Source organism: Pituophis catenifer, unplaced genomic scaffold (assembly GCF_029215685.1).
Source record: "Pituophis catenifer annectens isolate HBS135680 unplaced genomic scaffold, rPitCat1.0.hap2 SCAF_16, whole genome shotgun sequence".
Lineage (NCBI taxonomy): Eukaryota > Metazoa > Chordata > Lepidosauria > Squamata > Colubridae > Pituophis > Pituophis catenifer.
The window spans coordinates 13,812,367-13,829,738 of record NW_027256896.1 but is presented as its reverse complement, the minus strand read 5'-3'; the positions used below and the strand labels follow the sequence as shown (position 1 = coordinate 13,829,738).

The following is a 17,372-nucleotide window of genomic DNA, read 5'->3' as shown; positions in this document are numbered from 1 at the left end:
GATGTCAGTGTTGTGGGGTTTTTTTTGTAGATCAGATTTCAATTGGCTTGATGATAGAGAACGAAAAGTTGGCTTTATCCTGACTTAGTCCCCAAATATTCACTATATATCAGTGTTCCTTTTTAAAAAAAAACATGTTTTATTTACAGTTTTCTTTTAACACCATATTTTTTGGACAGTGTATTGACCGGGTCACATCTTTTTTAAACAGCACTAACAATGGAACGGAATGGACTGGAATAGAATGAAATTAGGAAAGAATGGAATGGAATGGAATGGAATGGAATGGAATGGAATGGAATGGAATGGAATGGAATGGAATGGAATAGAATTAGGAAAATAATAGAATAGAATAGAATAGAATAGAATAGAATAGAATAGAATAGAATAGAATAGAATAGAATAGAATAGAATAGAATAGAATAAGGAAAGAATGGAATGGAATGGGTATTTGTCTTTGGTGCATAAGCTCTCAGTGTACATAAAAAGACAAGATACATTTGTCAAGAATCATAAGGTACAACACTTAATGATAGTCATAGGGTACAAATAAGCAATCAAATCATATTAGGAAACAGTCAATATAAATCGTAAGGAAACAAGCAACAAAGTCATGCAGTCATAAGTGGGAGCAAATGGGTGATAGGAACGATGAAAAGATTAATAGTAGTGCAGACTTACTAACTAGTTTGACAGTGTTGGAGGAATTATTTGTTTAGCAGAGTGATGGCGTTGGGGAAAGAACTGTCCTTGTGTCTAGTTGTTCTGGTGTGCAGTGTTCTATAGTGTCGTTTTGAGGGTAGGAGTTGAAACAGTTTATGTCCAGGATGCGAGGGGTCTGTAGATATTTTCACAGCCCTCTTTTTGACTTGTGCAGTAAACAGGTCCTCAATGGAAGGCAGGTGGGTAGCCATTGTTTTTTCTGCCGTTCTAATTATCCTCTGAAGTCTTGTTGGGTTGCAGAACCAAACCAGACAGTTATGGAGGTGCAAATGACAGACTCAATAATTCCTCTGTAGAACTGTATCAGCAGCTCCTTGGGCAGTTTGAGTTTTCTGAGTTGGTGCAGAAAGAGCATTCTTCGTTGTGCTTTTTTGGGTGACTTCAGGCCAGTCACCAGGAGATTGTGAATTCTAGTCCCACCGTAGCCATGGAAGCCAACTGGGTGACTTTGGACCAGTCACTTTCTCCCCCCCAACCCATCTCACAGTTGTTGGGGGAGGGAAAGAAGAGGAGGAAGGAGTATTCCATATGTTCACCACCTTGAGTTATTAAAAAAATTAATGAAAGTGGGATACAAATAAATTTGATTTTTGTGGGACCCCGAGAACAGCCTGGCGGGAACAACAGGGGTCCTCAGACCACACTTTTAAGAAACGTTGCTAAACGTGCTCCTTTTCCATCTTCAGAACGTACCAAGGAAGAAATCGAACGGACGAAGCAGTTCTGCAAAGAAGTGATTGATCTGCTACGCCACCAGCCCTATTTCCGTATGCCTTTCAACAAATTCATCCCGTCCTATCACCATCACTTTGGGCGCCAGTGCAAACTGGCCCATTACGGATTTACCAAACTACTTGAACTTTTTGAAGCCATACCTGATATCTTACAGGTAGGCAATTGTAAAAGAAAGGCAGATGGCAGATCCTGAGGGTGGAGTAAAAAGGGGAATCGGCCTAGAACCTCTACATAGTCACAAAAGAACTACATTTCACATTATTGAAATTACATGTGGGCTGTTTGATAACAAGGTGTTTCCTTCGGGGAGAAGGGCGGGATATAAATTTAATTATTTAATTAATTAATTAATTAATTAATTAATTAATTAATTAATAAAGTAATGCAGAGGTAGCCAACGTGTGCAAAATGACAATACATGACGATAATATTCTAGGTTACTCTTCATAATCTGCTTGTTCTGGATGTAGGATAACTATGTCCATGCAGGGGTGGGCTTCTAAAGTTTTAGTAAGGGGTTCTCTGCCCGGTTGCTGGGTGGGCGTGGCCTAGTCGGCCTCCTACACCACAGAGGGGGGTGGGGGCGTTTTTGCCCTCCCTGGGCTCCGGAGACTTTCCTCGAGCCTCCGGGAGAGCAAAAACGGCCTCCCCAGGCTCCAGAGGCCCTCTGGAGGGCCTATTTCCGGCCTTCCCGAACTTCTGGTAGGGCCTGTGTTTTGCTCTCCCCGAGCCTCCCCGCGCGCCCTGCACTTACCTGCATCCAAAACAGGCCGCGTAGGGACTCCTGGGAGGGGTGGGGTGGGTGGGACGGGGCCAGCCAGGAGTGGGATTTGGGAGTTCTCCAAACTGCACAGAATCTTAGCTAGAGGTTCTCCCGAACCCCCAGCAGCCCCACCCCTGTGGCCATGAGCTCGCTGGAAATCCAACTTAACGCTACCTGCTACCTTTGTCTTACATGGCTTTTGAAAGAAAAAAAAAAAGCTACCGAGCTTTGGATCCTGCAGTTGCTCTCAATATTCTAGCATTGCCTTCTGCAGTCTCTTCTCTTAATTAACCCCAAGCCGACATTCCGTCTCCAGGTCCTGGAATGCGGCGAGGAGAAAATCCTGACGCTAACCGAGACAGAACAAGTCAAAGCTTTAGCTGCCCAGTTTGTTAAGCTGCTCCGTTCCCAGAAGGATAAATGCCTCCTGATGGCAGACGTCCTTGCCGAATACGCTAAAACGTTCGGCTACCCGTTGCGGCTCCAGGACTACGACGTTGGCTCCGTTCCGGCTCTGATGCAGAAACTTTGCCATGTCATCAAAGTAGGTTTTCAGGTGCCGCGTGAAGAAAAAAACAACCTGATTGGGGGGGGGTCTCGGGGACGGAGGTGGGTCAGTTGAGCAATCCAAAACCACATGGAAACGCCAGGGCCGAGCAACTCAAAATATCTTGTGAAATCTTCCTTCTAGAACTCTGAAAGACGGGGACGTCTCTCTTCCCCAATCTTGTGTCCTCTTCCTCCTAGAATTCCCACCTATTTTAGCTCTGGCAGTTATGGGACTTGTAGTCAATAGGGTGGAAGGCTGATAGTTGGTGTCTCTTCTTTCAACTCCTCCTGGTGGCCAATACAGAATCTGGCAGTTATGGGACTTGTAGTCAATAGGGTGGAAGGCTTGATAGTTGGTGTCTCTTCTTTCAACTCCTCCCAGTGGCTGATATGGAATCTGGCAGTTATGGGACTTGTAATCAATAGGGACTATTGGGACGCGGTGGCTCAGTGGCTAAGATGCTGAACTTGTTGATCGAAAGGTCGGCAGTTCAGCGGTTCAAATCCCTAGTGCTGCGTAATGGGGTGAGCTCCCATTACTTGTCCCAGCTTCTGCCAACCTAGCAGTTCGAAAGAACGTAAAAAAATGCAAGTAGAAAAATAGGGACCACCTTTGGTGGGAAGATAACAGTGTTCCGTGCGCCCTTGCCATTGAGTCATGCGGGTCACATGACCACAGAGACGTCTTTGGACAGCGCTGGCTCTTCGGCTTTGAAACGGAGATGAGCACACCGCCCCTTAGAGTCAGGATCGACTAGCACATATGTGTGAGGGGAACCTTTTAGTCAATAGGGTGGAAGGCTGATATAGCTGGTGTCTCTTTCTTTCAACTCCTCCAGGTGGCCGATACAGAATCTGGGAAACAGCTTCAGCTGATCAATAAAAAATCCCTCCGGACTCTCACTTCACATCTTCTGGTGCTTCTCATGACCCTGGACGAATCCACCGTGGTTTCCGTGAAGGAGCTGAAGAGGCGTTACGAGGTGGTCCAGGGGACTGTCCTTAACCCATGTGAATATGGCTTCATGACTTTTATCGAGCTTCTGATGAGCGTGCCTTATTTTATCGAGGTGAGGAGGAAAAGTTGGGCTCTTAACACAGAGGCCGTGAAGAGCGAAGGCCCCTTTCGGTCTGCCGTCCCTAACAGATATTATTTTAGCTGTCTACTTTTCTCTATGTATAGACCTAGCCCAGTGATGGTTTACCTTTTTGCCGTCGCATGCCAAAAACGTGCGGGGGGGAGGGTCTTAATGCAATGCCCCCTGCACGCCACGCCCCCCCATGCATGCGCACGCAATCCCCCACAGCCCATTTTGAGCCTTCCTGAAGCCTCCTGGGACCAAAAAGGGGCCATTGGGGCGCACCACACCCCCCGTGGCCCATTTTGGGCCTGGCAGGCTCCCTGAAGCCGCCTGGGACCAAAAAGGGGCCATCAGGGAGCGCCACCCCCCCCCATGGCCTGTTTTTGGTTCAAGGAGGCCTGCTTTCTTATGCAAGGTGAGGTAAGGCGACATCAGCCAGTTCCCCAAGGCCTAGGATCGGGCATGTGAGCCATTGGCCAGCTTAGCTCCACTGCGCATGTGCACAGACCTCCTTGCTGGCCAGCTGATTTTCGGGTCTCTGGTGCAGTGAATCACCGCAGTTGTTAAGTTACCGACCGTTTTTTGCGACGTGAATCTGGCTTCCCCACGGACTTTGTCAGAAGGTCACAAAAGGGGATCACATGACCTTCCCCACCCTGCCCCACCCCCCCCCCCAGGGCCACTGCAACTATTGTAAATATGAGCCCATTGCCAAGCTTCCAAATTTTGATGGCGGGACCGCAGGGATGCTGAAATGGTCATAAGTGTGAAAAACAGTTGTAAGTCACTTTTTTCAGTGCCGTTGTAACTTCAAACAGTCTCTAAATCAACTTTTGTAAGCCGGGGGCTCTCTGTAGTTCATACTCGAGACTATTCCTTCCTTTGCGAAAGCATGAGGACTAGTTACATGGAAGTCCTTTTTTGTCCCCTGCAGGTTTTTATTGACGGTGATGCAGAATATGTGAAGCTTACAGACCTGTATATTTTTGCCAAGAAAGTGAGATTGCTGCTTCATACCTACCACTACCAACAGATCTTCCTCCACGAGTTCCCAACAGCCTACAGCAAATACACAGGAGAAGCCCTCCATCCCAATACCTACGGCTACAATAACCTTGAGGAACTTTTAGGAGCAATTCCATCGGTTTGTAGCTCCCAGTTTTCTCTTCTCTCTTAAAATGTGCAGGATTCTTAACAGTCCAAATTGTAGTTTTTCCGTAGTCGCAAGGGTGAAATGCTACCGGTTCGGGCCGGTTTGCCCAAACCGTTCGTAAAAAATGCTACCGGTTAGCCCGAACCGTTAGCCGTAAAAAATGCTACCAGTTCGCCCGAAGCAGTAGTAAAAAAATGCTTTAAAATTTTTTCAAAAAGTTTCCAATCCACGCGATCGTTGGAACCTCTTTTTTTTTACTTTTTTAAAGCATTTTTTTACCTATTCGCCCAAACTGGTAGTAAAAAACTGCTTTGATTTTTTTTTTTAAAGGTTCGGGCACAGCTGATCGTCACAGCTGATCGTCGGATGTTTTTTAAACCTTTTTTTAGTTAAAAAATGCTTTAAAAAGTAAAGAAAAAAAGTTGGCCACGCCCCCCCAGTCACATGACCCCCACCACCACCAAGCCACGCCCACAGAACCAGTAAGGAAAATTTTTGAATTTCACCACTGCGTAGTCGTGATAACCAGATGGACCCGTAGACGTTGGCTGCCCTATTGTCCCTTAGAACAAAATGATAAGAAATTAAATAAGTTACTTTCCTATGATATCGTAATTGGGCCCATTATGCTGTTAACCACAAGCTTGACGTTATGACTGAAAATGTTCATTTTATACCTTTAACTTACTTATAAAATTTGTAGATGAAGTGAAGATGGATGGCTCTTCAGAAACCTGTGATTAAAACTCTCAGTAACACAACTCATGGGGTTTGGCAGCTGTATGGCTTCAGGGGCATTTTGTTTAAAAATTTGTTTAAAATACTTTGTCAAATCCGTTTTTCCTGAAAAGAATAGCTTTATGTATTCATCCATGTACCGTATTTTTTGGACTATAAGACGCACTTTTTTGTCTCCCAATAGACCGAATATTGCTGAAGCCCCGCCCATCTGCCGACCGTTTTTTAGCCTCCACATGCCCTGTTTTCAGGGCTTTTTTGGCCTGTTTCTGAGGCTTTTTTCGGCCTCTTTTCGAAGCTTTTTTTGGCCCATTTTCAAGGCTCCTTTCAGCCTGTTTTTGAGGCTTTTTTCAGCCCATTTTTGGGGGTTTTTTGGCCTATTTTTGAGGCTTTTTTTGGCCTGTTTTTGAGGCTTTTTTGCCTGTTTTTGAGGCTTTTTTCAGCCTGTTTTTGAGGCTTTTTACGGCCCATTTTTCCATTTTTCAGCCCAAAAAAAGGTAGGCCAAAACCTTTTTTGTTGTGTTTTTTTGTTTTTTTTTAATTTGATTTATATGCCGCCCTTCTCTGGAGACTCAGGGCGGCTTACAATGAGTTAAGCAATAGCCTTCATTCTTTTGTATATTTTATACAAAGTCAGCTTATTGCCCCCACAAACTGGGTCCTCATTTTACCTACCTTAGAAAGGATGGAAGGCTGAGTCAACCTTGAGCCTTGGCGAGATTCGAACCTGCAGTAATTGCAGGCAGCTGGTCTTAATAACAGGGTGCTTTAGACCACTGTACTACCAAGGCTCTTGGTAGTACAGTGTTGTTGTTTTTGTCTTCTAAATTTAGGTGCATGTTATAGTCAGGTGCGTCTTATCGTCCGAAAAATACGGTATTTGCAGATCTGTACAGATAGTCCTCGACCACAATTGAGCCCATAATTTCTGTTGCTAGCAAAGACTGCCCGTATTGTATGGAGCAGAGCAGCAACTGCCGTCTAACTTTATAACGATATGAAATCGTGATTCGGGCTAATTTTGCAATGTTTTCATGGAACTCATTCGGTCAAAGTTTTCAGTACAATTAACAAAGAGGAATGCCGAGTATCAGAAGAGCTTTAAGGCAGCAAGAAACCTACTTAGGTTTATTTTAATTTCCATCTCACCTTGTGGTCTCTCTTGCCTTTAATTAGGTAGTATGGATAAAAGGCCACGGCCATAAGAGGATTGTTGTTCTGAAGAACGACATGAAAAGTAAGTCGTCCCCGTTTGGGGTTAACTTTTCTCCTTTTTTGGGAGGGAAATATAGCCCAAATATCTTTCCCTATATAAGATTGTTTGTCAAAGGAAACTGCTTGCTAATCTCCTCCCTTCTATTAGCTCGTTTTAGCTCTCCGAGTCTTCCCCTGGCTGACGAAAGTTACGAAAACGAACTTGCCAATGGCGATGGTCAATCCGCAAAGGCAGCCGGAGTGGACAAATCCTTAGATTTAATCCTGGAAGCACCCAACGTTGGTAATTGATTGATTCCTGGCCTTTATTTTGTACCTAGCAATACTGGAACTGATAAGCCAAAAGATAACAGATAATATTAGCTAATAATTTTTAATGAGGTAATAATTACCGTATTTTTCAGAGTATAAGACACACTTTCCCTCCCCCCTAAAAGAGAGTGAAAATTTGTGTGTGTGTCTTATACACCGAATATACCCAAAAACGCGAGGCACTGAGGAGGTGATGGTCTGTGGCAATCCCTGAAGCCTGGAACAGCTGATTGGGGGTATTCTGGGAGGTCGATCTACCCACCAATCAGCTGCTCGTGCTGAATCAAAGTTAAGCCACGCCCAGGCTCCTTGCTGTCTCCTTCACACACTGTTTCAGTTTCCAAACAGCCCTCAACTCTCTCACACAGTGACAGGTCGCTAGCCAGATGAATACCGATGGATGCTGGAAGGCAGATTTTTTTTTTTCCTTATTTTCCTCCCCAAAAACTAAGGTGCATCTTATTTTCTGGAGCATTTTATACTCCGAAAAATACGGTATTATCTGAGAATAAAGAATAAATCAGCCATGGAGCATGGACAGAATTATGACTGTGTTTCACATATCCTTTTCCATCTCTATCTCCCAGCCCATTCTTTTTATTTATTTGTGACCTACTTTTTTTTTTTTAAATAACTCAAGGTGGCAAACATATCCTCCTATTTTCCCCACGACAACAATCGTGTGAGGTGGGTTGGGCTGAGAGAGAGGGTCTCACTGGCCTAAGGTCACCCAGTTCACCCAAATAAGCATGAATTTGCAAGCTCGCTTTAATGTGAGTCTTGAGGTCACTGCCCTTGTGGGTTTCTAAGGAGTTGCCTTCATTTCCTTCCCCCTCCGCAGACTCCAATCAAACCGACGAAGAGCTGCTGTGTCTCACCAACGCATCGCCCGTTGATCTTCTATGTGAACCGGTCCCTTCCTGCCTTCCCTCACCGCAGCTGAGACCAGATCCAGTGGTTCTTGAATCGACCGATCTCATCCGTTTCGAAGAGCATTCGCCAATCCCTTCTGGTAAAGGTTAACGTCGCCTTTAAAAATCTGGCCCCACTCAATAGTAGCAGAAATCCTGACCATTAACTACTACTTCTAGGAGCCATTCCTTAGCAAAGCCTTACAGCAGGGGTGGGCAAATATGGCCCCTTTATGACCTGTGGACTTCAACTCCCAGAATTCCTGAGCCAGCTTGGCTGTCTCAGGAATTCTGGGACTTGAAGTCCACAGGTTGTAAAAGGGCCACAGTTGCCCACCCCTGCCTTACAGGTATATCGGAAGACTGCAACTCTCAGAATTCCAGTTGGCTCCAAATTCTGAGATTGGTCTACCCGGTTATGCCTAAAGAAACCGAGCCAACATTTTTTTTTCTTTCCAGCATTAGTATCAGTATTTTCTCAGAGTTCTGGGTTTCATTTTTCTTTTCTATGTGAACATTTTTACACCTCCTCACCTGACAAGCTGCATTTCTTTGGTGGAAATATTAACAATTTTATTGAAGGCAGCCTCTAATTTGCAATATTCAGAGCCAGGCTTAATAACTTTTTTCTTTTGGAGACGTTGGCATTCATGAATGATTCCAGTTTATTAAAGCTGAACCATCTGTCCAGACCTTTTCCTTTTCTTCTTCTTCTTCTTCTTCTTCTTCTTCTTCTTCTTCTTCTTCTTCTTCTTCTTCTTCTTCTTCTTCTTCTTCTTCTTCTTCTCCTTCTCCTTCTCCTTCTCCTTCTCCTTCTCCTTCTCCTTCTCCTTCTCCTTCTTCTTCTGCCAAACCAGGTGTTTTGAGACCTGATTTGTACCTTTACAGAACTGAATTGATTGGAACGTGAAATGGAGGGGGGATTGTATGGAGCATGCGGTGATATGTAGTCATAATAATATTGCTTTCTCAGAGAGTCAAGGACATCTTGCCCTGCACCTGGAAGGGTGTGACTGGGAGGCATCTCCAGTTGGGATGGTGCTTTGATTGGACCTTGTGATGGACATGTGAGTATTGGGCAGGGACTTGGACTTTCCTTTGGGTGGGGAAAATCTGGAAGCTTTCCAATTCAGGTTTTCCCAGATGTGCCAATTTGACATCTCTAATAAAATGGAACTTTGAGGAAACTCAAGCCTCGGAGTTTTCTTTCGTTGGGCGTGTTACTTGGAACCCTGACTAACTCAAATCTGAAAGCTTCCAGGTTTTCCCCACCCAAAGGAAAGTTCAAATCCCTGCCCAACACCCACAAGTTCATCACATGGTCCAATCACACATCGTCCCAACTGGAGATGCCTTTACCTTACTTTTCCAAAACTAAACAGTCCCCCTTTTGTTTCAGAGATGACGATGGGGCCTGAAGAGGAGAAGGCTGCTGGTCCTTCAGAAGCTAACAAAGAAATCGGTCACACTTCTGAAGCATCTAAAGCTGCAGAAAACATCTCGGCACCTCCCTGTTCTTCATCCGAACAGCCGGGATGCAGAGAAGCCACGGACAGTCCAGCTCGAAAACAGCCGAAGAGCCGCGTGAAATTGGCAGCCAACTTCTCATTTGCACCCGTAACCAAGCTTTAAATCTCATCCCGGTGTGAAAAGCATCGTATCGTTAAGACTGCACAAGGAAATAAAGTCGGCTATAATTTTTTTTTTTTCTTAATTTTTAATCACTGTCTGGAGGGGGTGTAGCCACCGATCTGTTTTTGTTTTGTCACTGTGACTGCCTTCTGTGCAAATACGTTGCACGCTCTCAACCGAAATTAAGCTGGGCAGGGTTTTTTTTTTATTATTATTATTATGATGATTATTATTATTGGAACTTCAGGTATTCGTTAAGAGCGGTCTAACATTTTACCCTTTTTTTATTCTGTCCCATGTCGACAAAAGCAGATGCGTGCGAGCACCCTTGGCAGAGAACGGATTTTTTAAGTTTCCGATACCCAAAAGGGGGATGTCAAATCTACACACGTCACGCCTAAATATCTCGGCGGTTTCTATTTTTGTGATGTTGTGATCGGGAAAATAACAATGCAGTGCATCATTTGTCATGCAATACGGACTCCCGAGAGGATTCTTTTAAAAACGGTCACTTAGATGGGGATTTGGGGGGGGGTGTCTTTAAGCTTTGTAAGGGCAAAACTTGGGAATTGGTGTTTTGTTTTTTTTTTTCTGATGACTTGTAATTAACTATTCTAATCGTTGGAGACCCTGATCATAACCCCGATCATTGGAGAAGTCGGTCGATTTGGTACAAAGCCCCCCCTCTTTTTTTTAAAAAAAAAAGGCCTTCTGTTCAGTTCTATCAAGGAAACTTGTAGGTTTTAAGCTTCCCTTTTATAAGCACCGCCGGTAGATGCCGATTTGAGATGAAGTCAAGGGGGGAGGGTGGGGTACCATCTCGGTTGCCGTGCATTTTGAAGGCACCTTGAGAAACCGGGTTGCAGCCGCTCCCTCGAGGTGTCCGGGGGGGGGGACACACGGGACTGTTGAGATTTCAAGAATATAAAATATGCATCGAGATGCATAAATCATGGAATCGCGCAAGGCGACGGGAAGTTTTTTTTTTTTTAAGGCAGAAAAAAGGCGCTGATGCTTCCGCAGATGACGCTTCCGGGAGCAGGAGGTTAGCAAGGCCAAGGTCAGTGACCTAACCTGACCTTGCAAAACTTTTTTAAACGTGTAATTAAATGGGAAGCTTAGTAGTATGAATCGAGAAAGCGGGGGGTTTTTTTAAACGGTGTCTGGTTTTTATTCCTCCTAGTGCTGAAAAGCTGCTCTTGTGCGTGTGTGTGTCGTCACTTTTTTTTTTTTGCTTCCAGTTCTTATTGGGGTATTTTTTTCATGTGTGTGTGTGGTAGTGATTGTTGTGGTTGTTGGCTTTTAGACGGGCCAGCCTTTACAGAAGAGGTTGAGTCGGTGGGATCCTTTTGTCTTCCTTTTAGAGAGAGAGAGAGACAGAAAGACATTAAAAACGTCTTCCAAAGATTTATATACCCCTTGCCCGGGTAAACTTGGCACTTACAATGGGTTGTATTTGCCAGAAGAGAAAATTTTTTTACTGCTTGTCGAAAAGGAAAACAACCTATTTCCCAAGGTTTCCACTGGCCGAACGCGGAAAAATATATATATTTTGTAACAATTATATTTTATAAACGGACAAGGTTGGGAAAAAAAAAACGGCTGGGGAATTTCACAGCCAGCAACTGAAGGGGGGGAAAAAAATACCACCAAATGGCTATAGATACTTTTTTAAAAAAAAAAATCCCAAAAACAAAATAATGGATTTTGTTTAAAAGAGGAGTTTTAAGCAAAGCCACACATTGAACTTTTCTGAATTATATAGCCATTACGAACGCAAGGAAACACTGGAAGTATTTTTTTTCTTTTTTACTGAAATTGAGACACGGCACAGTTTCTCTAGAGACCTAGAGTTTATAGGAACAGATCATTTGATATATATTTTTTTCCTTTCTCTCTAGTGTTTCGAGTATTTGTGAAACCATCTCTCGGTAGCTTTAGGTATAACCTGCATAAAACAGAAGGCCTCGTCACTCAATTGTGGGTCGTGCTTTAACAGAACCGATTGCTGTTCTAAGCAAGTCATCTTAAAAAAAAAAAAAAATGTGAGACCCAAGTTTTTTTGGGGGGAGAAAAAATAAAGAAATCAAAAGTCCAATAGTATTCTGTATTCAAAATACAGATGTGGCCAGGTGATCCGTAAAGAAAAATCCCATCGTACATGAATCCATGTGGCATTCTGAACTAAATTGCTCTTCGAAAGTTAACACGGTGCCGATTCGGATAAATTTGAGGGATTTTTTTTGTTGTTATTGTTGTTGTTTCTCCCGTAGCACAAGATTATTTAATGAAGGTTTTTTTTTTTTTAAAGAAAAAAAAAAGGCTTGAAAAAAATAATGTAACTTGACTGATTTGAAACATGAATGAAGGTGATGAAATTCTTTAACTTACACTTTGGACATTTTGATTTCTTTAACTGTTCTGAAACGAAACAGATCAAGGCAACTATGCACTCTGGGGTGGGTGAAGAGCGACAATACAGCATATAAACTTGTCTCATTTGTTCGGGCACTTTTGTGGGTCAAGTGGTATTTTGTGCGTTTGGGACCAAGCAGTTGTCAATAAAAATTTCAAGCAAGCAAATGACTTTCTCTGTCTGTTTTTTTCCCCCCAGTAAATATACCATACAGGTAGTCCTCAACTTACAACAGTAGTTGAGCCTTGGTAGTACAGAGGTTTAAGGCACCCTGTTATTAAGCTGGTTATTAAGACCAGCTGCCTGCAATTACTGCAGGGTTCGAATCTCGCCAAGGCTCAAGGTTGACTCAGCCTTCCATCCTTTCTTAGGTAGGTAAATTGAGGACCCAGTTGTGGGGCAATAAGCTGACTTTGTATAAATATACAAAAGGATGAAGGCTATTGCTGAGCACATTGTAAGCCGCCCTGAGTCTCCGGAGAAGGGCGGCATATAAATCAAATTTAAAAAAAATAAAAAAAAAACAGTTCCTTTAGCGACCATTTGAAATGACGACACTGGAAAAAAAGTGACTTATGACCATTTTTCGCATTCATGACCATTGCAGCATCCTCATGGTCATGTGACCAAGATTTGGATGCTTGGCAACTGGTTCATATTTATGACGGTAGCAGCGTCCCCAGATCATGTGATCCCCTTTTGCGACCTTAACACAACTTATAAATGTTCCTCGCACAAGAATGATTGTTGTGGCCTGTCGGCTGCCAGCCCCTCCAGCAGCCGAATCAGGAGGAAGAGGAGGTGTGGGAGTCGGGGTCAGCATCAAGGCAACCTGAGAGCTCTGAGGGGGAAGAGGGAGTGGAGCCGGCAGAGAGAGAGAGAGAGAGGCAGAGCCTGGGCCACCCCATCAGCCCTCAGATGAAGAGTCAACAGCCCCCAGGGAACAGCTGGGTCCAGTGCCTGACTTGCGGATGCAAAGAAGGCAGCGGAGAGGAGAGCAGTGGAAATCTATGGGCCGGTCCTCGGGACGGAAGAGCCACTGCTGCTAGTGAAGCCCCACCTTAGCTCTGGGGATAAAAGGCAGGGAGTGGAGTTGAATACATGGGGCAGACAACTATTCATCTCCCTGCCAGACAGACTTGTTAGCCTGCGTTGAGAGAGAAACTTTTTGCCGGGGCTGCTGGCACTCCTAATTAAAGGAATCATTGAGTTAATTTCAGAGGGTTTGTCGTGTTTGGGGAGGTGGGTCAGAACAGCAATCCTGGGGGTCGGGATAAGAAGACACCGCAAACCACAATAGAACAGAGTGTCAGCTTCTGGTAAGCTTATTAGCTATTCTATTTAGCGTTTTTATTAACACATACGTCATTGCGAAAAGGACCCCACCCAGCCATCCGGAAGGCGTTTGCCTCCGTTCGCCCACCGATCAAATACTACCTGTGAAAGGAAGAAGGTGTGGGGTGTATCCAGTGCTCGACAGACCATTGAAACTGCTACGTGTTACTTCTACTTCAGAGCTGGCGTTAGGCTAAGAATCGATTCCTACTCCTATGCGGAATTTACCTATCGGCCGGATTCGGACTATTGTTCACCATGCCGGATCAGATAACATTCACACAGCATGCTAAGCATAGCGTTCGCTTTGGCTTTTCTTCCTACCTTTTATGAAGATGACTTACCCATCCTTGTGCTAAGTCAAGAAACTTGAGTTGATCCTCCACCCAGATCAAGGCTGGGTGGACGCAGCTCTAGACATAACAAATGGCCCCTGATGTTACCCTCAAGTCATAAGCCATCCCCCCTCTCCATCTATGTCTACGCTTCACGGTTCTTCTCCCGTGTTCTGGTTATAGTTAATGTCTACTCCTCGTCTTAACCTAGGGCATGCTCGCTGAGGTCCATGCAACACCAAGGAGTCACCAAGAATAGCACAGTTCGGCACACAAGTTACTGTTAAGAAATACAACAGGAGATTCAACGATCAAGAATATCTGGGTGCTTGATGTCCTGATTCCTTCGCCCACCAGTTGTTGGTTGTTGGTTGTTTTTTCGGCCAACGGGGAAGTGGGTCGAGCGGAAGGCGTTGCCTCGAGAGAGATGCTGGAGCTACATGATGGCGCACTGGGTCATCCCACAGCAATCCTTGATGAGAGCAGCGCCCGTTTTGGCAATGGTGGGCTTGTTGGGAGGAAGGGGTGGTGGAGGAGGAGGCTCAGCTTTCTTCTCTGTAGGTACCCCTGCCAAGGTCAGAAACGGAGAGCGTCATTCATTGCCGGGTTCAGGTTTCTGAACCCTAACACTAACCCAAGAAAACCATCATAGATCAGTGGATGAATCCAGCTGTTGCTATGCATAAATAATGACTGAACAGATGGTAGCAATAGCACTAGCAACAGCACTTAGACTTATATCAGCAGTGAAATCCAGCCGGATCAATCCGGTTCGTGCGAACCGGTAGCGCCGGCGGCGGGAGGCTTTGCCTACCCACTGGGATGTCTTTACGTCCCATTTTTGACCCTCTGCGCATGTGCAGAAGAGGTGTGCATGTGCATATTGTGCGCGCACTCCCGAGCGCTCCTGTTCCCGAACCAGTAGCGAAGGTAAGTGGATTTCACCGCTGACTTCTATAGTACCCCGTAGAGGTTTACAGGACTCTCTAGGCAGTTTACAATGTCTCTATATATATATCAGCTGCGAACTCTGCATTGGCAACAGGAAGGGCATCCGGCTAGTAAACACTCAGCTTCATTCAGTTGCCCCGACTCCACCCCGATGCAAGGGATTACAGGGCCATTGGAAGACATAATCCCTTGCAACAGGGTGGAGTCAGGGCAACTGGATGGAGCTGGGGGTTTAACTGGCCGGATGCCCTTCCTGTCACCAAAGCAGGGTTCACAGCTGATGTTTACTCATTGTGCCCAGAGAGAGAAATATCTGCCGCTACCTAGGATCGAACTCACAACCTCCTGAGGCGAGAGCTCCAACTCTAGGCCACTGCACCACTCACAATGTCAGCACATTGCTCCAAACAAACTGGGTCTTCATTGACCGCGGAAGGATGGAAGGAGTCAACCTTTGAATCCCATCAGGATCGAACTCCAGGTGGTGGGCAAAGTTTTCCTGCAATACTGCATGCTAACCACCAGGGCTCTTGATGCAAATAAACTGACTTTTGAGTCACACACATTTTAAAAAAATGTTTCCTTTTTTATGATCCTGTAGTCCCTGTTGGGGGTAGAGTCAGGGCAATTGGATGGAGGTGAGCATTTATTAGCCGGATGCCCTTCCTGATGCCTATGTGGAGTTCACAGCAGATAATTTTTTTTTCTCTGAGTCCTAGGAGAGAAACATCTGCTGCTACCTAGAATTGAACTTCCAACCTTCCGAGTGGGAGGTGAGCTCTTCATCACTAGGCCAACACACCACTCTTAAAACACATTAATAAAATAAATCAACATAGCTGGATCAACATTCTTAAGAAAGTTAGTGTTCAAGCTCTACTTTGAGAGAAGCAGTAGGAGTCATCACAGAGGTGTACGTAAATGTAACATCTGGATCAGCAGCAGTTCTAAGGGCTGAGATTGAAACCACTTGAGTTATACGATCCCATAATATGGTAAGCCATTGTTTGCTTCTGTGGTTTATGGAAATAACTACAATTGGCCACAAACCAGGGTTTGTATTTTAAGCCTTATTGCTTGGCTTTCCACAATGTAAAAAGTCATAAGCAAGAAAACCACATTTTGGTTTATTTTTCTATATGAAAGAAACCTTTCTTTTGAATAACTTGGGGGAAAGGCATGCAAACTTACTGGTTGGAGACTGTACAATATTGTCCAAAGGTTTCAACTTAAGTCGTAGGAAATCAGCTATTTCCTTGTCTTCTTCTTTCTCTCTGTTTCAACGCAGAATAACATACCATTAGAAGTTTGATTTTGTTCTGCTTTATTATTTTTTATTATTATTTTTTAATTGAATTGCACAACCATGAATTTGTGGGGAAAGGAATTGGAAAATTCTAGCCAACATCAAGAAAATTCTATCAAGAAAAGATAGACAAACTGATAAATTTTGTAACTTTTCTTGATAGAATTTTCTTGATGCTGGCTAGAATTTTGCAATTCCTTTTCCACAAGTTCACGGGTTGTGCAATTCAATTTAGTAATAGCCACGTGTATGGAGTCAAGTTAGGAAAAGCTGGGGCAGCCATCCAAATGACCTTGAAAAATGTTAATTAGGTTTGGACTGGTTTAGTACTTGGATTGACTGGAGTAGGATGTTTTGTAACAAGTCCCAGAAGAAAGTAATTGCCAGGGTTTTGACGGATACCCTAATTAAATCATGAGCCTCCAGCCAAGCTCCAAAAGAAATCCAGTTATTTATTAGTAGCTTCATATCAGCACGTTCCAAGTGACGCCAACTCTGACCCCATGTAATTTACGACCCAAACTTGACCATGTTTCCCACCTCCCCCCAGGGTGTGTCATGATTCACATTCACCAACGGGTTGTAGAGATCACTCCCCTCTGGCTGCTGTGGGTAACCCTGGGAGACAGCCTTGAGAGAGATATGTCTGGAATGTGCTTTTGTTTTTGGCTGCTGTGCTGCTTCACCGTTTTCCCATCCCCCTGGCAGAACAGGTGTCAGTTTTGGAAGACAATTTTCTTTTTTGCTTCTTAACTGCCACATATTTTAGCTGGGGAAGTTGGGAGGGGGTGGTTGTTGGAGTGGTAGAAAGTTAAGACATAACAACATTCTGTATTCAAGGACTTTTGCCCGCGTCTGATGGAGACTGCCTGAAGATTGTATCCAGTTGAGTGTCAAGAGTTGATTGGACAATGTGATGAACTTGTGGGTGTGGGGCAGGGCTGTGAACTGTTAGCTGGGTGTGGAAAACCTGGAAGCTTTCAGATTTGGGTTTTCCCAGATGAGCCAACATGACATCTCTAATAAATTGGAACTTTGAGGAACCTCAGGCCTCAGAGCTTTATTTCCTTGGGGGTGTTCCTTGGGAACCCAGACACCAGGGATGTTTTGCGAGTTGACAATAATATTGTTTGGCCAGGAAAGCTACATGAATAAGACCATGAAGTCATCAAGAGTTGAGGTCAGCTGGAAGGTTCTTCATTTGAAGTTCTCTTAC

At 44.4% G+C, this 17,372-nt stretch overlaps 2 protein-coding genes across 3 annotated transcripts in view; one reads left to right on the top strand and one right to left on the bottom strand.

Moving 5' to 3' along the window:
* Nucleotides 1-12,389, top strand: part of MARF1 (meiosis regulator and mRNA stability factor 1) — a 42,963-nt gene extending 30,574 nt beyond the window's left edge. Inside the window, exons 20-27 of the mRNA XM_070954809.1 lie at nt 1,410-1,612; nt 2,538-2,765; nt 3,610-3,840; nt 4,787-4,996; nt 6,920-6,980; nt 7,107-7,241; nt 8,112-8,282; nt 9,581-12,389. Of these exons, the coding sequence (XP_070810910.1) occupies nt 1,410-1,612; nt 2,538-2,765; nt 3,610-3,840; nt 4,787-4,996; nt 6,920-6,980; nt 7,107-7,241; nt 8,112-8,282; nt 9,581-9,813 (1,472 nt within the window). The 3' untranslated portion in view covers nt 9,814-12,389. The remainder of the gene's footprint in view (nt 1-1,409; nt 1,613-2,537; nt 2,766-3,609; nt 3,841-4,786; nt 4,997-6,919; nt 6,981-7,106; nt 7,242-8,111; nt 8,283-9,580) is intronic.
* A 1,946-nt stretch (nt 12,390-14,335) lies between these two features.
* The window catches only part of LOC139325353 (bMERB domain-containing protein 1-like), a 49,851-nt gene continuing 46,814 nt past the window's right edge, over nt 14,336-17,372 (bottom strand). For both annotated transcript variants that reach the window (XM_070955186.1, XM_070955187.1), the window contains exons 5-6: nt 16,042-16,124; nt 14,336-14,466 (exon numbers count right to left, since the gene is read on the bottom strand). In XM_070955186.1, coding sequence (XP_070811287.1) covers nt 14,336-14,466; nt 16,042-16,124 — 214 coding nt within the window. The remainder of the gene's footprint in view (nt 14,467-16,041; nt 16,125-17,372) is intronic.